Source organism: Mustelus asterias, chromosome 24 (genome assembly GCF_964213995.1).
Source record: "Mustelus asterias chromosome 24, sMusAst1.hap1.1, whole genome shotgun sequence".
Classification (NCBI taxonomy): domain Eukaryota; kingdom Metazoa; phylum Chordata; class Chondrichthyes; order Carcharhiniformes; family Triakidae; genus Mustelus; species Mustelus asterias.
Genome location: NC_135824.1, coordinates 43,672,578 through 43,696,268, shown reverse-complemented (window position 1 = coordinate 43,696,268; position 23,691 = coordinate 43,672,578). Strand labels below are relative to the sequence as shown.

General features: G+C 47.0%; 1 protein-coding gene across 1 annotated transcript in view; it reads left to right on the top strand.

Moving 5' to 3' along the window:
* The first annotated feature begins 7,010 nt into the window (after nucleotides 1–7,010).
* Nucleotides 7,011–23,691, top strand: part of LOC144511347 (transmembrane protein 87A-like) — a 54,431-nt gene continuing 37,750 nt past the window's right edge. The window contains exons 1-5 of the mRNA XM_078241630.1: nucleotides 7,011–7,148; nucleotides 10,421–10,487; nucleotides 11,417–11,502; nucleotides 19,016–19,135; nucleotides 22,362–22,412. Coding sequence (XP_078097756.1) covers nucleotides 7,032–7,148; nucleotides 10,421–10,487; nucleotides 11,417–11,502; nucleotides 19,016–19,135; nucleotides 22,362–22,412 — 441 coding nt within the window. The 5' untranslated portion in view covers nucleotides 7,011–7,031. The remainder of the gene's footprint in view (nucleotides 7,149–10,420; nucleotides 10,488–11,416; nucleotides 11,503–19,015; nucleotides 19,136–22,361; nucleotides 22,413–23,691) is intronic.

Sequence of the window (23,691 nt, the reverse complement as noted above, 5' to 3'; positions counted from 1 at the left end):
ACAATGTTTTCATAGAATCATAGAAACCCTACAGTGCAGAAGGAGGCCATTCGGCCCATCGAGTCTGCACCGACCACAATCCCACCCAGGCCCTACCCCCACATATTTACCCGCTAATCCCTCTAACCTACGCATCTCAGGACTCTAAGGGGCAATTTTTAACCTGGCCAATCAACCTAACCCGCACATCTTTGGCCTCACCTACTTTCTGTGGTAGTGAATTCCACATATTCACCACTCTCTGGGTGAAGAAATTTCTCCTCACCTCAGTTCTAAAAGGTTTACCCCATATCGTCAAACTATGACTCCTAGTTCTGGACTCCCCCATCATTGGGAACATTCTTTCTGAATCTACCCCGTCTAACCCTGTTGGATTCCCTCTCACTCTTCTAAACTCCAGTGAATATAATCCTAACTGACGTAGTCTCTCCTCATGTGACAAACCTGCCACCCCAGGAATCAGCCTGGTAAACCTTTGCTCTACTCCTTCCATAGCAAGGACATTTTTCCTCAGGTAAGGACACCAAAACTTCACACAATACTCCAGGTGTGGCCTCACCAATGCCCTATACAATTGCAGCAAAACATCCCTATCCCTACACTCAAATCCTCTCGCTATGAAGGCCAATATATCATTTGTCTTCTTTACTGCCTGTTGTACCTGCGTGCTTACTTTCAGCGACTGATGCACAAGGACACCAAGGTCTCGCTCGATATCCAACAAATCCATTCTGACTCTCCCTGTTCAATCCCTGTCTTTCCAAATGTTGATTACTCCTGTCCTTCAGAATTTTTTCCAATAATTTCCCTACCACTGAAGTTAGACTAACTGGCTTGTAATTACCCGACTTATTCTTGCTACCCTTGAATAAAGCTACCACATTAAATATCCTCCAGTCATCTGGCACTTCACCTGTGTCCAGCGAAGATTTAAATATCTCCGTTAGGACCCCTACAATTTCCTCCCTTGCCTCCTGTACAGCTTGGGATACATCTCATCAGGCTCTGGGGATTTATGCACCTTTATGCCCACTAAAACATCTAATACTTCCTTCTTATTAATCTTAACATGTCTAGAACTTCACTATTCCAACTGAAATCTCCAGCTACAATATATTTCTACTTAGTGAATACAGATGGAGAATATTCCTTTAAGACCTCACCCACATTCTCTGACTCAATGCATAGATTGTCTCTTTGTCTCTACTCTGGCCCCATTCTTTCTCTTGTCATCTTCTTTCTCTTAATATACTTAGAAAATGCCTTGGGCTTTTCCTTATTCTTACTGCCAATGATATTTCGTGGCCACTCTTTGCCCTTCTGGTTTTTGTAAGCACCCCCCTACACTCTCTATACTCCTGAAGGGCCTCTCCCATTTTTCATGCTTTATATGCTTCCTTTTTTTTCTTTATTAAACCCTCGATATCCCTTGACATCCAGGGTTCCCTCGACTTGCCAACTTGTCCTTCACTCTTAGAGGAACGTGTTGGCCCTGAACTCTCACTATTTCATTTTTAAAAGCCTCCCACTTTCCAAATGTAGATTTACCTGCAAGTAGATGCTCCCAGTTTACATTGATCAGATCCTGTTTAATTATATCGAAATTGGCCTTTCCCCAATTCAGACACTTGATTTCTGGACTATCCTAATCTCTTTCTAGAATTACTTTGAAACTTACAGAGTTATGGTCAGTTTGCCCAAAATGCTCGCCCACTGACATTTCAACCACTTCCCCAGTTTCATTCCCTCGGATTAGTTCTAGCAATGCTCTATCCCCAATAAGACTATCGACAAACTGGCATGTACTGGATACAGTTTAAAATTCCACTGTCTAATCCTTTCTTATTAAGGCGATTTCAGTTAATATTGGCAAAGTTGAAACCCCCCTACTCCGATAACCATATTCCTCTCACACCTCTCTGTGATTTGCCAACATATCTGCTCTTCTATCTCCCTCTGACTGTTGGGAGGCCTATAGTATAATACCAGAAAAGTGATCACCCCATTTTTATTTCTAAGCTCCACCCATATGGCCTCATTTGAACAGCCTTCTTCATTACTGCAGTGATGCCCTCTTTTATCAATAATGCAATGCCCCCTCCTTCCCCATCACACCTGAAACCCTGGAATGTTGAGATGCCAGTCCTGCCCTTCTTTCAACCTTGTCTGAGCAATTGCAACAATATATTTTCATGTTTTGATCAACACTCTAAGTTTATCTGCCTTACCAGACAGGCTCCTCACATTAAAATAGATGCAATTTAGCCTTCCAATCCTCCCATGTGCCTTATCGTGCCCATGTCTTCTCTGGCTGCTGAACTGACCTAGTTTTCCTTCTATATTTGACTGAACCTCACTCCCAACTGTACGTCTACTCTGTGTCCCATCCCCCTGCCAAATTAGTTTGAAAGTTGTTGCCTATCCCTAATTGCCCCTTGAACTGAATGACTTGCCCATTTCAGAAGGCAGTGAGCCAGGAGTCACATGTAGTCCAGACTAGGGAAGGACGGCAGATTTCCTTCCCTAAAGGACATTAGTGAACCAGATGGGGTCCGACAATGGTTTCTGGGTCATGACTGAGACTAGCTTTTCAACTCCAGATTATTAAGAAAATTGAAATTCTACCAGCTGGTGCTTGAACCGGTGTCCCCTGAGCCTTTTTCTCTGGATGAGTGACATTACCACTAGGCCACTATAATGACATTTTCCAATTCAGGGGGAGCAAGGGATGAAACGGACACAATACCAATGTAATCAACGTAGGTGGCACAGTGGTTAGCACTGCTGCCTCACAGCGCCAGGGACCTGGGTTCAATTCCGGCCTCGGCTTACTGTCTGTGCGGAGTCTGCACATTCTCCCCGTGTCTGCGTGGGTTTCCTCCGTGTGCTCCGGTTTCCTCCCACTGTCCAAAGATGTGTGGGTTAGGTGGATTGGCCATGCTAAAGTCTCCCTTAGTATCAGGGGGACTAGAACATAGAAAAGCTACAGCACAAACAGTCCCTCCGGCCCACAAGTTGCGCCGAACATGTCCCTACCTACTAGGCTTACCTATAACCCTCTATCTTACTAACTTCCATTAACTTATCCAAAAGTCTCTTAAAAGACTCTATCGAATCCGCCTCCACCACCACTACCGGCAGCCGATTCCACGCACCCACCACCCTCTGGGTGAAAAACTTACCCCTAACATCTCCTCTGTACCTACTCCCCAGCACCCTAAACCTGTGACCTCTTGTGGCAAACATTTCAGCCCTGGGTAAAAGCCTCTGAGAATCCACTCCATCAATACCCCTCAACATCTTATACACCTCTATCAGGTCACCTCTCATCCTTCGCCTCTCCAAGGAGAAAAGACCTAGCTCTCTCAAACTACCCTCATAAGGCATGCCACCTAATCCAGGCAACATGCTTGTAAATCTCCTCTGCACCCTTTCTATGGCTTCCACATTCTTTCTGTAATGAGGCGACCAGAACTGGGCACAGCACTCCAGGTGGGGTCTGACCAGGGGCCTATACAGCTGCAGCATTATCTCCCGATTTCTAAACTCAATTCCTCTATTGATGAAGGCCAGTATTCCATACGCCTTCTTAACCACAGCCTCTACCTGCGACGCTGCTTTGAGCGTCCTATGAACGCGGACCCCAAGATCCTTCTGATCTTCCACACTGCCAAGCGTCTTACCCTTAATATTATATTCTTCCATCCTATTCGACCTGCCAAAATGAACCACCACACACTTATCTGGGTTGAAGTCCATCTGCCACTTCTCCGCCCAGTCTTGCATCTTATCTATGTCTCGTTGCAACTGCTGACATCCCTCTACACTATCCACAACCCCACCAACCTTTGTTGCTCTGTATTGGGACCTCTGCTGTTTGTGATTTATATAAACGATCTGGAAGAAGGTGTAACTGGGGTGATCAGTAAGTTTGCGGACGACACGAAAATGGCTGGACTTGCAGTTAGTGAGGAACATTGTCAGAGGCTACAGAAGGATATAGATAGGCTGGAAATTTGGGCAAAGAAATGGCAGATGGAGTTCAATCCTGATAAATGCGAAGTGATGCATTTTGGTAGAACTAACGTAGGGGGGAGCTATACGATAAATGGCAGAACCATAAAGGGTGTAGATATGCAGAGGGACCTGGGTGTGCAAGTCCACAGATCCTTGAAGGTGACGTCACAGGTGGAGAAGGTAGTGAATAAGGCATATGGCATGCTTGCCTTTATAGGACAGGGCATAGAGTATAAAAGTTGGGGTCTGATGTTGCAGTTGTATAGAACGTTGGTTCGGCCGCATTTGGAATACTGCGCCCAGTTCTGGTCGCCACACTACCAGAAGGACGTGGAGGCTTTGGAGAGAGTGCAGAGGAGGCTTACCAGGATGTTGCCTGGTATGGAGGGGCTTAGTTATGAGGAGAGATTGGGTAAACTGGGGTTGTTCTCACTGGAAAGACGGAGGATGAGGGGTGACCTAATAGAGGTGTATAAAATTATGAAAGGCATAGATAGGGTGAATGGTGGGAAGCTTTTTCCCAGGTCGGTGGTGACGTTCACGAGGGGTCATAGATTCAAGGTGAGGGGGGCGGGGGGAAGGTTTAACACGGATATCAGAAGGACGTATTTTACACAGAGGGTGGTGGGGGCCTGGAATGCGCTGCCGGGCAAGGTGGTGGAGGCGGACACACTGGGAACGTTTAAGACTTATCTAGATAGCCACATGAACAGAGTGGGAATGGAGGGATACAAAAGAATGGTCTAGTTTGGACCAGCGCAGGCTTGGAGGGCCGAAGGGCCTGTTCCTGTGCTGTATTGTTCTTTGTTCTTTGTTTGAAATCATAGAAATCATAGAAACCCTACAGTGCAGAAGGAGGCCATTCGGCCCATCGAGTCTGCACCGACCACAATCCCACCCAGGCCCCACCCCCACATATTTACATAGAACATAGAACATAGAACATTACAGCGCAGAACAGGCCCTTCGGCCCACGATGTTGCACCGACCAGTTAAAAACAAAAAAAAACTGTGACCCTCCAACCTAAACCAATTTCTTTTCGTCCATGAACCTATCAACGGATCTCTTAAACGCCCCCAAACTAGGCGCATTTACTACTGATGCTGGCAGGGCATTCCAATCCCTCACCACCCTCTGGGTAAAGAACCTACCCCTGACATCGGTTCTATAACTACCCCCCCTCAATTTAAAGCCATGCCCCCTCGTGCTGGATTTCTCCATCAGAGGAAAAAGGCTATCACTATCCACCCTATCTAAACCTCTAATCATCTTATATGTTTCAATAAGATCCCCTCTTAGCCGCCGCCTTTCCAGCGAAAACAATCCCAAATCCCTCAGCCTCTCCTCATAGGATCTCCCCTCCATACCAGGCAACATCCTGGTAAACCTCCTCTGCACCCTCTCCAAAGCCTCCACATCCTTCCTGTAATGTGGGGACCAGAACTGCACACAGTACTCCAAGTGCGGCCGCACCAGAGTTGTGTACAGTTGCAACATAACACTACGACTCCTAAATTCAATCCCCCTACCAATAAACGCCAAGACACCATATGCCTTCTTAACAACCTTATCTACTTGATTCCCAACTTTCAGGGATCTATGCACACATACACCTAGATCCCTCTGCTCCTCCACACTATTCAAAGTCCTCCCGTTAGCCCTATACTCAACACATCTGTTATTCCTACCAAAGTGAATTACCTCACACTTCTCCGCATTAAACTCCATCCGCCACCTCTCGGCCCAACTTTGCAACCTGTCTAAGTCTTCCTGCAAACTACGACACCCTTCCTCACTGTCTACCACACCACCGACTTTGGTGTCATCAGCAAATTTGCTAATCCACCCAACTATACCCTCATCCAGATCATTAATAAATATTACAAACAGCAGTGGCCCCAAAACAGATCCCTGAGGTACACCACTTGTAACCGCACTCCATGATGAATATTTACTATCAACCACCACCCTCTGTTTCCTATCCGCTAGCCAATTCCTGATCCAATTTCCTAGATCACCCCCAATCCCATACATCTGCATTTTCTGCAGAAGCCTACCATGGTGAACCTTATCAAACGCCTTACTAAAATCCATATTACCCACTAATCCCTCTAACCTACACATTTTAGGATTCTAAGGGGCAATTTTTAACCTGGCCAATCAACCTAACCCGCACATCTTTGGACTGTGGGAGGAAACTGGAGCACCCGGAGGAAACCCATGCAGAAATGAGGAGAATGTACAAACTCCACACAGACAGTGACCCGAGCTGGGAATCGAACCCGGGACCCTGGAGCTGTGAAGCAGCACTGCTAACCACTGCGCTACCGTGCCGACAGTTTGTTTTTTGTGTCATCAGGAAACTTGCCAACCCATCCTTCCACTTCCTCATCCAGGTCATTTATAAAAATCACAAAGAGCAAGGGTCCCAGAACAGATCCCTGGGGCACTCCACTGGTGACCGACCTCCATGCTGAAAAAGATCCATCTACAACCACTCTTTGCTTTCTGTGGGCAAGCCAGTTCTGAATCCACAAGGCAATGTCCCCTTGGATCCCATGCCCCTTCACTTTCTCAACTAGGAGGGTAAATACGTGGGGTTACGGGGATAGGACCTGGGTGGAATTGTCGTCAGGGCAGGTTTGATGGACTGAATGGCTTCTTTCTGCACTGTAGAGATTCTATGGAATGGAGAGGGAGAAGAACTGGAACAAAGAATGTTCCACACACCCCCAAATCCATAGAGGTTTCCATTGGCACACAAGGGATTAGGTTGGAGCGGACCCTTTAAGAGATGGGCAGGCTTTCACCGTGACATCATGAGACCTGTGCGCAATTACATCATAACGGGTCACGTTTACGACGCTTGCGTGGTAACGTCACAGGGCCGAAGTGATGGTGCCGTTGACGTCAACGAGCGGATGTTATGGTGCGCGGTGATGTCACAAAGGAGAGCGAGTGAGCCAATGTCACAGCCGGGGTGAGTTGGACTTCCGGTCCGAGTGTAAACAAGATGGCGACGGTGCGGCGGCTGTTTGGCCCCTTCCTGTTGGTACTGAGCGCGGCCTGGGGCCCTGAGCCGGCCCACGGCTTCTTGGAGCCCGGCAAGTGGCGGCTGACTATCGGTTGGGTGAGTGAGAGGCTGTTTGCGGGAGGCTCGGACCCAGCAGCCGCCACAGTCAAGCAGCTGCCCGGTCCCATGCTCTGAGGCTGGGAGAATATTCAGAGAGCGGCCCGGGGGGACTGGGCCACCCTGCTGCTTTTGGGGGGGTGGGGGAGGGCTGGGCCACCCTGCTGCTTTTGGGGGGGTGGGGGAGGGCTGGGCCACCCTGCTGCTTTTGGGGGGGTGGGGGAGGGCTGGGCCACCCTGCTGCTTTTGGTGGGGTGGGGGAGGGCTGGGCCACCCTGCTGCTTTTGGGGGGGTGGGGGAGGGCTGGGCCACCCTGCTGCTTTTGGGGAGGGCTGGGCCACCCTGCTGCTTTTGGGGTGGGGGTGTTGGGCCACCCTGCAGCACCCCGGGGCAGCTCTGTGTCCCAGGCTGGAGCTGGTTAATAAGCGGGAAACCTCAGAGTTGATAACCCTGAAAGGGGGAGAGTCGCCTCGGTCAGGCTGGCCATGGTGACCTTTACCTTGTGCTGCAAAGGGAAAAAACAACCTGAAACAACAGGCGAGTTTTACTCTCCCGTGGGAGATAGCATCTCTGAGGATTCAGCACTCCCTCAGCATCCCCAACCTTCTGATTCAGACACAAGGGTACCATCTGGACCAAACCAGGAACAGCAGTGTGCCATCCAGCCACCCCCTGCCACTCAGTTGGATCATGTCTCCCATGAGGTGTTGCTGAAGTCCAGCACATAGTGATTGGGAAATGTATTTTTTGGTTGTGCAATGATTACTACCTCCTCCAGCACAGGGAACTGTTACACAGGACATGAGGAAAATATGGGGGCTGGGAACCATGGCTGCTTCTGAAGAGGAAGTCAAATTGAAGCTAGTTTACTGAAATGCTGGTTCCTCCTTGAGTGCAGTCCCATGGCACTGCCTGCTCTCTTTCTTTGTTGCCCATTCTTGACATGTGACCCCAGTTTGTGTTGCTAGACTGTTTGAAAATGGAGAGGTTTGCTGCTGAACCTGCCTCTGACACTTGCACTCACACACTCTGCCACTGGATAATCAGGTGTGGGACACTTGACTGACCTCTGTCCATTTCCCCAATTGTGAAATTTAAGTTTTAAAGTTTATTATTGTCACAAGTAGGCTTACATTAACACTGCAATGAAGTTACTGTGAAAATCCCCCAGTCGCCACACTCTGGTGCCTGTTTGGGTACACTGAGGGAGAATTTAGCATGGCCAATGCACCCTAACCAGCACGTCTTTCGGACTGTGGGAGGAAACCGGAGCACCCGGAGGAAACCCACACAGACACGGGGAGAATGTGCAAACTCCACACAGTGACCCAAGCCAGGAATCGAACCTGGATCGCTGGTTCTGTGAGGCAGCGGTGCTAGCAACTGTGCCACCGTGTCATTCCTGGATTGCATACTTCATTTTCACCTTAGCCTATGCAGTTCCAAGGAAATAAAAAAATTGAGTTTCTCCAATCCCCCTCTCTCTCCCCTTTTAGAACTCCCCAAGAAGTAACAGCTAAATCTCAATGACTGATGCTTCCCTTCCCTTAGGCAACTCATTGGGAGGGTGTCAGTCTCTGTGACCCATGCTTAAAATTCCTGATGGTGTCAGTCAGCCCCTCGATCTTCACCGCTAGCCGAAAGAACAGCAACAATGCAATCGATACATACCTGCATTCATACAGACAGGATGCACAATTACTTCTGCATTCTTATGTAGTTAACTCTGAGAGATGGCAGATTACATGTACAATGTGTCTTAAGCCTTGAGATCTGTACTGCCCCTGTGGTTAAGCATTGAGTTTAAAATGAGAGGAGATCGTTTTGGTTTATGGAGCTTGTGAAATCTGTCAATCAGTAATAACTTGGTTTTCAGCGAGATGACAGCACATTCTTGCCTGCCCTTGTGCAAATTAACTCGTGCTGCAGGTTAATCCTTACCAAAGATCAGAGGTTGGGGTTTCTCTTTGTGGTGTGTTATCGGAAAAGGCTCCTTTCTCAATGAGCATTGTATAAGTTGATTTGCATGTGACTGGACATTGTGACAATGCAATAGCCAAAATTAATTCTCTGTATTTATTTACTGCAAGTTCCATTGGTTGCCTTTGATAAAAATATGTTTGATTGAGCAAGGCGGGGAATGTTTCCACTAAGTTGCACAAGCACACAGCAGCCTGAAAGGCACCACAAGGTTTCCTCCCAGGATAAATGCCATGTAAAGGCATGTTTAAAGGGAACACCCACTTGGGGGCGGTGGGGGGGTGGAACTGGGTATACCCAACAAAGAAATTTTAAGGAGAATGCTGTCCATAAAGCATTGACTTTCCACCGGGATATATTTCTATGGGCACTCCCAATGGAGCATGAAAGTGATCATTCTGGCCATGAGTCAAGGTGACATGTACTGGTACAGGAGGAGCAGATTCAGTGAGCATTCCCCCTTGTTGATTGCAGTCCTGAGACTTGTGCTGGACAATGCAGCTCTCTGTCGCTTCGTCCCCATGATGCATGGATGAAGAGTCTGTGGACACCATCTCGGGTGATGGAGGAAGATTGTCCACTTGATCAAGACTGCTCAAGTCCCTCATCCCAGCAAGCGTTGCTGCCTTGAATGGACAGAAATTCAGTTGGAGTGATTTCTAACTCCTGTTTTACTGATAGGTTTGGAATGTGGCCATGTTACTGGATGAATAATTTGAAGAATGAGAGTTACTTAGAGTCACAGAGGTCTATAGCACAGAAAAAGGCCCTTTGGCCCATCAAGTCTGCACTGGTCAAAGACAAACCAGCCAACTATTTTAATCCCATTTTCCAGCCTTTGGCCCATAGCCTTGTATGCCTTGGCATCGTGAGTGCACATCTAAATGTTTCTTAAATTTTGTGTCTCTGTCTGCACCACTCTTTCATCAAATCCTGCTGTAGCAGTTTAAGACTTTAAATGTGAAGGACGTATTTTACACAGAGGGTGGCGGGGGCCTGGAATGCGCTGCCGGGCAAGGTGGTGGAGGTGGACACACTGGGAACGTTTAAGACTTATCTAGATAGCCACATGAACGGAGTGGGAATGGAGGGATACAAAAGAATGGTCTAGTTTGGAGCGGCGCAGGCTTGGAGGGCCGAAGGGCCTGTTCCTGTGCTGTTTTGTTCTTTGTGTTGTTTTAACTCTGAAATGTAAAAGAAAGTGGTTCCTATGAAGATGAGAGTGACAGAATGGCTTCCTTCTCTGATATATCTATACATTTATGTGCTGCAATTGTTTTATATCTTTTCAGAATCAATCACAGACTCAATTTCTACTACAAAAGACATTGTTTAACAACTCTTACATCACCCTGAAATGTGAGTAGCTGGATTTCCACCCTGATTATTGGTGAATGGTTTTGGGATAGAATTGTTTTGGGCTCAACTTGGAGGTCCCTGCTGCTGCATCGTGCCGATGTACTGAGTTTGATGCAAACTCTTCCCCCATGTATCTGAAGTTCAACTGTTCATAGAATAGAATCATAGACTCCCGAGAGTGCAGGGGGAGGCCCTTTGGCCCATCGAGTCTGCTCCGACCACAAACTGACACAGGCCCTATCCCTTAACCCCAGGTATTTTACCCTGCTAATCCCCCTGACATTAAGGGGCAATTTAGTATGGCCAATCCCCCTAACCTGCACATCTTTGGACTGTGGGAGGAAACCGGAGCACCCGGAGGAAACCCATGTAGACATGAGGAGAAAGTGCAGACTCCGCACAGATCGTGACCCAAGCCAGGAATCGAACCGGAGTCCCTGGCACTGTAAGGCAGCAGTGCTAACCGGTGTGTCGCCCCTTCTGTTGAGGGTGTTGGAATTGGCTGCTTACCACAGGTTGAGGGGGGGGAATGGTGATCTGTAGCATACCCCCCATTTGCAAAATGGAAGCGGCTGCCTTGTGACCAGAGGATAGTGCAGGTCTGGCAGGAGTACAAGGAATGATTTTCTCCCAGGAGCTGTGTGCTGTTATATAACCACTGTCTGAATTAGCTACCCCAATCATTCTGAGAGCTTACTTTCAGTTTACAGGCATTGTTGAACAGTCCTGAGACTTGTGCTGGACAATGCAGCTGTCTGTCGCTTGATCCCCATGAGGCAGTCCCAAGCACCTTCTCTGGGCTTCTTTGCTATTTGTGACGATGGGGTGGGAGGGGAGGCTGGGGGTGACTGGTGAAGGTGATTCAATCATTTCTAGACCGCGACAGTTGCCCAGAGGCGGGTAGCAGTAACTGTTGTCTTGTTTTTCAGGGACTAAGGAGAATTGTGAATCCCAAGTGAACCTGAGTGTGGCATGGTACTTGAGAAGTTTTCACTGTTACAATGAATATTCTGGAGTGAGTATAAGTGACATTGCTCTGGACTTTTCCCAATCACTGGCTATGTTTGCAATGAAAACGTTAAAAGTGTGGAAGTGAATTAGAAGTGGAAAATGCTGCAAATGCAAAGGAATGGCTACCAATTTACACCAACACAACCCAACATGTTCATCTGGTCTCTTCCACACATTACCTGACCTTGTTTTGTCTCAAAAGCACTTGTGCTTTGAGAGGGAACTTACAATATTATTTTACATTACATTTATGTAAGATAATTACAGATGAGAGAGTGTCCAATTTCCCTCAAGGCACATAAGAATTCCCCATTATATTTCTTGAATTTGATTTTAAAGCTTCCTGATATTGTGGCTAATTTTCTTTCTCCACTATCAGTCTTGAGACTGTCCCCAGGGCCTCATGGGATCTACACCAGAATACCGAGGGAGGCAAGGGCAGAAATTGCTGGGGCCTTGACAGAAATCTTTGTATCCTCATTGGCTACAGGTGAAGGTCCAGAAGACTGGAAGATAGCCGATGTTCCATTTTTTAAGAAGGGCAGTAGGGATAATCCAGGAAATTATAGGCCGGTGAGCCTTACATCGGTGGTAGGGAAATTATTGGAAAAGATTCTTAGGGACAGGATTTATTCATATTTGGAAACAAACTTATTAGTGATAGACAGCATGATTTTGTGAAGGGGAGGTCGCGCCTCACTAACTTGATCGAGTTTTTCGAGGAAGAGATGAAGATGATAGATGAGGGAAAGGCAGTGGATGTCGTATACATGGACTTCAGTAAAGCCTTTGACAAGGTACCTCATAGACTGGTGCAAAAGGCGAAGTCACATGGGATCAGAGGAGAGCTGGCAAGATGGATACAAAGAACAATACAGCACAGGAACAGGCCCTTCGGCCCTCCAAACCTGCACCGATCATGTGTTCCTAACGAGACCATCCGTTTGTATCCCTCTATTCCCAGTCTGTTCATGTGGCTATCCAGATAAGTCTTAAATGACCCTAGCGTGTCTGCCTCAACCACCTTGCTTGGTAGTGCATTCCAGGCCCCCACCACCCTCTGTGTAAAATACGTCCCCCTGACATCTGTGTTGAACCTTGCCCCCCTTGCCTTGAACTTGTGACCCCTTGCATTTGTCATTTCTGACCTGGGACAAAGCTTCCAACTGTTCACCTTATCTATGCCCTTCATAATTTTATAAACTTCTATTCGGTTGCCCCTCGACCTCCGTCTTTCCAGAGAGAACAACCCTAGTTTACTCAATCTCTCCTCATAGCTAATCCCCTCCATACCAGGCAACATCCTGGAAAACCTTTTCTGCACTCTCTCCAAAGCCTCCACGTCCTTCTGGTAGTGTGGTGACCAGAACTGGACACAGTATTCCAAATGTGGCCTAACCAACGTTCTATATAACTGCAACATCATATGCCAACTTTTATACTCTATGCCCCGTCCAATAAAGGCAAGCATGCCATATGCCTTCTTCACCACCCTCTCCACCTGTGCTGCCACCTTTAAGGATCTGTGGACTTGCACACCCAGATCCCTCTGTGTGTCTATACTCCTGATGGTTCTGCCATTTATTGTATAGCTCCCCTCTGCATTAGATCTACCAAAATGCATCACTTAGCATTTATCTGGATTAAATTCCATCTGCCATTTCTCCGCCCAATTTTCCAGCCTATCTATCCTGCTGTATTCTCTGACCATGTTCATCACTATCCGCAACTCCAGCAATCTTTGTGTCGTCCGCAAACTTACTAATCAGACCAGCTACATCTTCTTCCAAATCATTTATATGTATCACAAACAGCAGAGGTCCCAGTACAGCGCCCTGTGGAACACCACTAGTCACAGACCTCCAACCGGAAAAAGACCCCTCCACTGCTACCCTCTGTCTTCTATGGCCAAGCCAATTCTGTACCCATCTAGCTAGTTCACCTTTGATCCCGTGAAATTTAACCTTCTGCACCAGCCTGCCATGAGGGACCTTGTCAAATGCTTACATGTAGATGACATCCACGGCCCTTCCCTCGTCAATCATTTTTGTCACCTCCTCAAAGAACTCAACCAAATTTGTGAGGCATGACCTCCCTCGTACAAAACCATGCTGTCTATCGCTAATGAGATTATTCAGTTCTAAATGTGTTTAGATCCTATCTCTAAGAATCTTCTCCAACAATTTCCGTACCACGGACGTCGAGCTCACTGGCCTATAATTACCCGGGTTATCCTTGCTACCCTTCTTAAATAATGGGACCACATTTGCTATCCTCCAATCCTCTGGGACCTCACCTGTGTCCAAGAACTGGCTTGGCCATAGAAGACAGAGGGTAGCAGTAGAGGGGTGCTTTTCTGAATGGAAGACTGTAATTAGCGGTGTTCCACAGGGATCCGTTCTGGGACCTTTGTTGTTTGTGATATGTATAAATGATTTGGAGGAAAATGTAGCTGGTCTAATTAGTAAGTTCACAGACAACACAAAAATTGGTGGAGTTGTGGATAGTGAAGAGGAATGTCAGAGGATATGGCAAGATATAGACTGGTTGGAGACTTGGGCGGAGAAATGGAGATGGAGTTTAATCCGGACAAGTGTGAGATGATGCATTTTGGAAGGTCCAATGCATGTAGGAATTATACAGTAAATGGTAGAACCCTTAGGAGTATTGACAGGCAGAGAGACCTGGCCACCGATCACAAAGTGGCAATGCTGATGGATAAGGCAGTCAAGAAAGCAGACGGCATGCTTCCCTTCATTGCTCGGGGCATTGAGTGTAAAAATTGGCAGGTCATGCTGCAGCTGTACAGAACCTTAGGCCTCGTTTAGAATATTGTGTACATCCCACCCCATGAACATTTTACATCCCACCCATGCGGACGTGAAGATCGCGCTGGATGAAATATACACCACTACGAATAGCCTTGAGACGAAACATCCCGAGGCCTTGTTCATCATGGCCAGGGACTTCAATCAGGCCACGCTCGAGTGTACTACCAAGTTACCACCAACACGTCTCCTGTTCCACCAGAGGCTCAAACATCCTAGACCACTGCTACACAAATATCAAACACGCCTACCGCTCTATCGCCCGCCCACACTTTGGCAAATCAGACCACCAAGGCTGTGCTCCAGCTTCCGGCTTACAAGCGAAAACTGAAGCGGGAGAATCAGTGGGGCTTCTTGGAGTCAGTGGACTGGTCAGTATTTAAAAACTCTGCGACCAGCCTGAACGAGTACGCCACTACAGTAACTGACTTCATTAGTAACTGTGTAGAAGACTGTGTGCCAAAGAAGCAAATCCGCGTGTTCCCCAACCGGAAACCATGGATGAACAGGGATATCCACTGCTTGCTGAAGTCCAGGTCTGAGGCGTTCAAGTCAGGCGACACTGACCTATACAAGAAAGCCAGATACGATCTAAGGAGATCCATCAAAGATGCCAAAAGACAATACCGGACCAAACTAGAGTCCCAGGCTAGCCACACCGACCCCTGCCGACTATGGCAAGGTCTGTAAGACATAACAAGCTACAAGATGAAGGCATGTAAAATCGCCGGCTCCAACACACCCCTCCCTGATGAGCTCGATACATTCTACGCCCGTTTTGAGCAAGAGGTCAGTGAGAGCACGCCCTCTACCCTGGAAGCTCTGGATGAACCTGTATCTGGGGCCACCATTGCAGATGTCAGAGCTGTTTTCTTGAAGGTCAACCCACGGAAAGTGACTGGCCCGGATGGGGTACCCGGACGAGCACTCAGATCCTGCGCGGATCAGCTGGCGGGGGTATTCACAGACATCTTCAACCTCTCTTTACAACAATCTGAGGTCCCTATCTGCTTCAAGAAGATGGCCATCATCCCGGTACCTAAGAAAAACCAAGCAGCGTGCCTTAATGACTATCGGACGGTGGCTCTGACATCCATCATTATGAAGTGCTTCGAAAGGTTAGTCATGGCACGAATCAATTCCAGCCTCCCGGACTACCAGGATCCACTACAGTTTGCCTACCGCCGCAACCGGTCCACAGCAGACACCATTTCCCTGGCCCTGCACTCAACCCTGGAACGCCTAGATAACAAGGACACCGATGTCACACACCTCCTTATTGACTACAGCTCCGCCTTCAACACTATCATTCCCACGAAACTCATCTCCAAACTCCGTGGCCTGGGCCTTGGCACCTCTCTCTGCGACTGGATCCTGAACTTCCTAACTCACAGACCACAATCAGTAAAGATAGGCAACAACAACACCTCCACGATCATCCTCAACACCGGTGCCCACAAGGCTGTGTTCTCAGCCCCCTACTATACTCCTTATACACCTATGACTGTGTGGCCAAATTCCCCTCCAACTCGATTTTCAAGTTTGCTGAGGACGCCACCGTAGTGGGTCGGATCTCAAACAATGACGAGAAAGAGTACAGGAATGAGATAGAGAATCTGGTGAACTGGTGCAGCAACAATAATCTCTCCCTCAATGTCAACAAAACGAAGGAGATTGTATTGACTTCAGGAAGCGTAAAGGAGAACATGCCCCTGTCTACATCAATGGGGACGAAATAGAAAGGGTCGAGAGCTTCATGTTTTTTAGGTGTCCAGATCACCAACAACCTGTCCTGGTCCCCCCAGGCCGACATTATAGTGAAGAAAGCCCACCAATGCCTCTACTTTCTCAGAAGACTAAGAAAATTTGGCATGTCAGCTACAACTCTCTCTCCAACTTTTACAGATGCACTGTAGAAAGCATTTTCTGGTTATATCACAGCTTGGTATGGCTCCTGCTCTGCCCAAGACCGCAAGGAACTACAAAAGGTTGTGAATGTAGCCCAATCCATCACGCAAACCAGCCTCCCATCCACTGACTCTGTCTACACTTCCTGCTGCCTCGACAAAGCAGCCAGCGTAATTAAGGACCCCAGACATTCTCTCTCCCACCTTTTTCATTTGGGAAAAAGATACAAAAGTCTGAGGTCACGTACTAACCGACTCAAGAACAGCTTCTTCCCTGCTGCGGTCAGACTTTTGAATGGATTTACCTTGCATTAAGTCGATCTTTCTCTACATCCTAGCTATGACTGTAACACTACATTCTGCACTCTCTCCTTTCCTTCTCTATGAACAGTATGTTTTGTCTGTATAGCGCGCAAGAAACCATACTTTTCACTATGTTAATACATGTGACAATAATAAATCCAATCAAAACAATTCTGGTCACCACACTACTAGGAAGGATGTGGAGGCTTTGGAGAGGGTACAGAAAAGGTTTACCAGGATGTTGCCTGGTCTGGAAGGTATTAGCTATGAGGAGAGGTTGGATAAACTCGGTTTGTTCTCACTTGAACGACGGAGGTTGAGGGGTGACCTGATAGAGGTTTACAAGATTGAGTGGCATGGACAGAGTGGATAGTCAGATGCTCTTTCCTAGGGTAGAAAAGTCAAGTACTAGGGGACACAGGGTTAAGGTGCGTGGGGAAAAGTTTAGAGTTGATGTGCGAGGCAAGTTTTTTTTTACCCAGAGGGTGGTGAATGTCCGGAACGCGCTGCCCGGAGCAGGTACAATAGCGGCATTTAAGTGGCAACGAGACTAATACATGAATAGGATGGGAATGGAAGGGTTTGGACTCCGTAAGTGCATGTGGTTTTAGTTTAGGCAGGCATCATGATCGCCACAGGCTTGGAGGGTTGAAGGGCCTGTTCCTGTGCTGTACTGTTCTTTGTATTTTGAACTTGTGTTCATGTTTGACTCTCGGTTTAGTCTGAGACGCTAAACAGCTTGAGGCACCAACTTTTTGAAGAGATATCGGCATGGTTTCCTGTTTCCAACCCCATATGCAGTATTTCAGGGAAGGGTCCGAGCTAACATGTATCCAGCAACTTTTGCTTTCAAAAAGAAATCTCAGGTCAGCACCATATGCTGTCTGTGGGAGCTTGCTGTGCACAAACTGACCGTCTCAATTCTTACATGGGCAGCACTGACTAAACCTGAAGTGCTTTATTGGTTAGAATGTGCTCCTGTGGTTGAGAAAGGCGCTATAGAGATGCAGGTTACTGTCCACTATGGCAGTGTGGAATAAACCACATTCTTTTAAAAATAACATTTTCTCTCAATGAGATTATAATTTTAAACTACTAACGGGCAAAGCCACTGAAAAAGAATTTGTGCAGGAAGAATAATGGGAATTACAGAAATTTTTTTTTAAAATTCTGTTCACTCGAAGGGAACAGAGAGGGTACAGCACATAAATCGCATTTGCTTAAAAGTACCTGCTATAAGCATTGGGCGTTGTATTTACCTGAGCACCAGCTCCCAACCCACAGTCGACTCGAGTTTCCAGCCTCATCTGAGGATTAGGTGGCTGCTCTTTGTCACAAAGTTTAAAGTTTATTGGTCACAAGTAAGGCTTACGTTAACACTGCAATGAAGTTACTGTGAAATTCCCCTAGTCGCCACACTCCAGCGCCTGTTCGGGTCAATGCACCTAACTAGCACGTCTTTCAGATTGTGGGAGGAAACCGGAGCACCCGGAGGAAACCCACGGGGAGAATGTACAAACTCCACACACACACAGTGACCCAAGATGGGAATCGAACCCAGGTCCCTGGTGCTGTGAAGCACAGTAAGAAGCCTCACTAACCTGTTGGACTTTAACCTGGTGTTGTGAGACTTCTTACTGTGCTTACCCCAGTCCAACGCCGGCATCTCCAGATCATGGCTGTGAAGCAGCAGTGCTAACCACTCTGCTAACAGTGTAACCAGTCATTTCCTGTCAGTGCTGTGTACCTCTGCTTGGTGGCAGAATGTTCATGTTGCAGAATTTCGCCACTAATGCAAAATGTTTCAGATGTTCGTTTTTTTAATGAGCAACTGGCCAGAGCTCTAGAAGCAGCTGGGGGTTATCTTGCCCCCTCTGCAAGAGTCAGCGACCCCAGCAGGAGAGCTGTAAAGAGGAGGAAACTGAGAGATCAGCTTCCCCTTTTCTCGCTCTTTCTCCATACTCCTCCTTTAGAGAGATCGCCTCCGTGGCTGGGATCCGCATTCGGCCAAATTTAATTGGGGGGGAAAACAACATTACTACTTTAAAAGAACGTGGTTTATTCCACACTGCCATAGTGGACAGTGACCTGCATCTCTATAGCGCCTTTCTCAACCTCAGGAGCACATTCTAACCAATAAAGCACTTCAGGTTTAGTCATTGCTGCCCGTGTAGGAATCGAGACGGTCAGTTTGTGCACAGCAAGCTCCCACAGACAGCATATGTTTTGTGGAATGTGAACTAAGCAGCAGAAATGAAATGACTGATATAGCTTAGTATGGAGGTGTATTCTAAAGGAGTGCAGTGTGGAATTATCATCCCATGCTCTGAGCTGGAGATAATTGCCTTTGTAATTTGTAATAAGTGGCAGTTTTAGGCAAAACTAGAAGCAACTGACTCATATCAGCATTCCCAAATTTAAAGAGGATTTTCAACATGTTCCTCTGGTGGCTGGACTAATTGATGTTTTCCTCCTGTAGGACCAGACAGCAGCCAAGTATTTTGGATCTACCTCAGAGGAACGTAAAGATGGAAGTGGTTATTACATACTGCATCAGTACAAATCCTTCCAGTGTCAGAAAGGCGCCATCAGTGGGGAGGTAAGCAATTTCTCATTTGGATTCTAGATATAAGCTGAGGATTTATTACTGTATGGTGAACATGTTAAATCCCTGCATACATCTCTCTCTTCTCTCTCTCTCTCTCCCCCCGCCCCGCCCCCACCCTCCCCAGATTCCCCATCTGCTGCTTTAGCTGAACCAGTAACCCATTTAGGATGAATGTGCTGATTCTGAGGTAAAGTAATGGACAGCGGAATGTCCTGTGGTTGTTCCATTTGTCCAGTGCAGTGCCCACCAGACAGCACTGACAGCTGGGCTCAGTTTGAATCATCGGACAGTTAACAGTACGGAAAGGGGCCATTCAGTCCATCATGTCTGTACTAGCACTCTGCAGGAGTGACTAATCCTTAACCCTACCTCCCTTCTCTGCAGCCCTGCAACTCTTTTCTCTCTCCTGGTGCTTGTCCAATTCCCTTTTGAAAGCCCCGATTCAGACACTGGCTCACCTTCAGGTAGCTGTTTCCCAGACCACTTATACCAACTCGCAGCTTAGCTTAATAAAATTGGCCGCCTTTCCAATTTAATCCATTCACTCTTGGACTTTCTGCCCTTTTCCACAGGTGTTTTAATTTTAACAGGGTGTGATCAGGGCCATCAAACTTCTCTCCTTCTGTTTCCAGCTAGCTAGCTGCTTTTTCTGAACCTAAATCCAGGACTGCCTCTTCCATCGCTGGGCTAGCGATGTACTGGCTAAAAACATCTCCCCAATGTAAGTGTTAGGGTGGCTGAAATCTCTGACTATTAGAGTAAGTCTTCACTTCACGCTGTAGTTCCATTCCTGCAGATTGCAACTTTGTGAATCATAGTTTCCCATGAGAGTGAAGATTAAAATCAGAGTTAGGATTTTGCACCCAGAGAAGCCAGCATACAGGTTGAAATACTGTATGTTTACACGTGCGTTCCGAGCTGAAATAATCTGTAAAATGACACACATCACAATGTAAAAAATCCAGAATGCAGTAAATATAAATAAATGTTTAAATAACTCACCTGGTTTTGGATTGACTGCACCACACTCCATCTGGTGGCAGAAGTTGATTGGTGCAGTTAGCTGCTGAAGAAGCCTCAGGGCCGCCTTTACTTTGCAAGCTGAGAGGGGGGAGAATGGGAGTGAAGCAGCCGGAGTCGTTTCCGGGAGTGGCAACAGACACCGGGGGGGGCTTGAATAGGAAGAATGGAATTGTGAAGGGAGGAGGGGATGGAAAAGGTACTTCAGGAATGTGGGTGGGTGTGGAGTGAGGGCAGCAGTGGGGGGGGTGTGCGATGGGAACTGAGTTGGGTAGGAGGGACTTCAGTTCAGAGGGTGGGCGGGAAAACATGCACATGTAGGTCACAGAACAGCAAGTCAGTGGCGACCACTATTCCAGTGAACCTCAGTGTTAAATGATATATTGTCCCTATGTTATGAATAACGTTAGAGCATTAACTGAGTCAACATGAAGCAGGGATTTACTACACTACTCAGTTTCTGCTCGTCAGTAACTTGCCAACGACTTTCTCTTTGATCTCTGTCTTTTGGTGGTTTATAGCATCATATCCAACACTGTGGTTGTCTCTTTTCTGGTCCTCAGTTAGCCAATGTGGCCTCAGTTGATGATCCTCCCAGCTCGTCATCCCTTCCTCCAGCTGTGAATGCTTCTTTTAACCAATATTGTGATTCTCCCATTCCCTCACCAGCCTGGCTGTAAACACTAACCCAGGAATATTGAACTGCCCTTCCTGCCTTTCTTTCAGCCGTGTTTCCAAGCGTCATATTTGCGCCATTAGAACAAAGAAAATTACAGCACAGGAACAGCCCCTTCGATCCTCCAAGCCTGCACCGACCATGCTGTCCGACTGAACTAAAACCCCCTACCCTTCATTCCCATCCTGTTCATGTACTTGTCAAGACGTCCCTTAAAAGCCACTACCGTATCGGCTTCCACGACCTCCCCCGGCAGTGAATTCCAGGCACCTACCACCCTCTGTGTAAAAAAAAAAAAACTGCTTCGTACATCTCCTTTAAACCTTGCCCCTCTCACCTTAAATCTGTGCCCCCTAGTAATTGACTCTAAAGAACAAAGAAAATTACAGCACATCTGTTTTATTGATCAGACTCCTTCACTTGAAGTTTCTGTCACCAGTCATTCGACAAACCCTTTGTCTATTTTATGTTCCCCGCCTCCTGTACTCTAATTTCCTGCCTTCTATTTCCAGCTTTGTTTTTGTCTAGAATCTACCCTCAGTTTGGCAGGGAGGTGGGAACCTGATTGAAACCCTCGCCAGTAGCATTAGTGACTGTCCCTGCCACAATATCAATCCCAGTCCTGTTGAGGTGGAACCTCCCCGGCTTTTACTGATCCAGTTCCTCTGGAACTAAACCCAATGCCCCAGGAATTTAAAGCCCCACTTTCTGCACCCTTTATCCAGCCACACATCCATCAATACAATCCTCCTATTTGCGTATTCACTCAGCACTGGGAGTTAGTAAGAGATTGCCGCCTTTTGAGGTATTATTTTTAAAATTTGTTACAGAACTCGCTGAAATCTACCTGTCGGACTTTGTAACTCATTCTGTCGGTGTCATTACCACTGATACCAGCCATGACCTCTGGCTGCTCACTTTCTTTCTGCCCCCTTCAGAATGCTCTGCAGCCATTCCGTGACATCCTTAATGTTTATCCTCGGGGAGGAATCGCACCAATCTGTAGTCATGTCTGAGGCCACAGAAACACCTGTCTGTTGCCCTAGCTAATGCTTTTCTGATCTCCTTTGCTTCCCCAACGCAGTTGAACCACCCATGGTTCTGTGGGCTGGCTCCGGCTGCACTCCCCAGACAGCTTGGGATGACCTGGAAAAATCTGAGTTCATCAAAGGGCTTGTTTTTAAACATCTAAGGGGAGGATGGAAGGGTTAAGGCTCGGGAACACGACCATGGTATTGTTATGAAGGGGAGGGTGATCTCCTCTCAGAGAACTAATACTCAACCACTCAAATACATCCCTTCATAATCTGCTAAAGAATATGTGAGAAATAGTACAATCTGCCTACAGCCACTTTGTGATTAAATCAAAATAACCCCCTGAGATTCTCTCTGTAAAAACGAAACAAGTAACACTTTATTTCATCTAATTACAAAGGGAACATTTAATGATGTCGAAGGTCCTGTGCAAATGCAAATTGTCTGCTAGAGCCTTGAGTGCCTAATATCTGAATTCCTTTTCAGCTGCAAGTCAAACCCTTTGACCAACCAAAGCCATTGCTGAACTGGACTCTGGTAGGCAAATAGAAAGTCAACACCTCTCAATCCTGTGCTTGACATCAAATGCATGCAGTTAGTGTTTAACCTCTTGAAACATCTGTAGTACAATATATCTGCGTAACTGTAGATGCTGTGGAAATCTCTCTCTAACAGAATGGCATAACCCAGATGGTTCAGCAGCTGAAGCCCTATGACTGGGATCAAGTGAATCCCTTGAAGATTACGGGGGTTGTAGGAGTAGAGTTAAGAGAGAAATCAGGAGGGCAAAAAGGAACACGAGATTGTTTGGGCAGATAAGGCAAAGGAGAATCCAAAGAGCTTCTACAAATACATAAAGGGTAAAAGAGTAACAAGGGAGAGTGTAGGGCCTCTTAAGGATCAACAAGGTCATCTAGGTGCGGATCCACGAAATGGGTGAGATCCTAAATGAATATTTCTCATCAGTATTTACTGTTGAGAAAAGCATGGATGTTAAGGAACTTGGTGAAATAAATAGTGATGTCTTGAGGAGTATAGATATTACAGAGAAGGAGTGCTGCAAGTCTTAAAGCGCATCAAGGTAGATAAATCCCCGGGACCTGATGAAGTGTATCCCAGGACATTGTGGGAGGCTAGGGAGGAAATTGCAGGTCCCCGAGCAGAGATATTTGAATCATCGATAGTCACGGGTGAGGTGCCTGAAGATTGGAGGGTGGCAAATGTTGTGCCTTTGTTTAAAAAGGGCTGCAGGGAAAAGCCTGGGAACTACAGGCCAGTGAGCCTCACATCTGTGGTGGGTAAGTTGTTGGAAGGTATTTTGAGAGACAGGATCTACAGGCATTTAGAGACGCAAGGACTGATTAGGGACAGTCAGCATAGCTTTGTGAGTGGAACATCATGTCTCACAAATTTGATTGAGTTTTGGAGGGGTAACCAAGAAGATAGATGAGGGCAGTGAAGTTAATGTTGTCTACATGGACTTTAGCAAGGCCTTTGACAAGGTACCGCAAGGTAGGTTGTTGCATAAGGTTAAATCTCACGGGATCCAGGGTGAGGTATCTAAATGGATACAAAACAGAAGCCAGAGGGTGGTTGTAGAGGGTTGTTTTTCAAGCTGGAGGCCTGTGATCAGCGGTGTGCCTCAAGGATCAGTGCTGGGTCCACTGTTATTTGTCATTTATATTAATGATTTGGATGAGAATATAGGAGGCATGGTTAGTAAGTTTGTAAGATTGGTGGCATAGTGGACAGTGAAAAAGGTTATCTCCAAATGCAAGGGGATCTTGATCAATTGGGCCAGTGGGCTGACGAATGG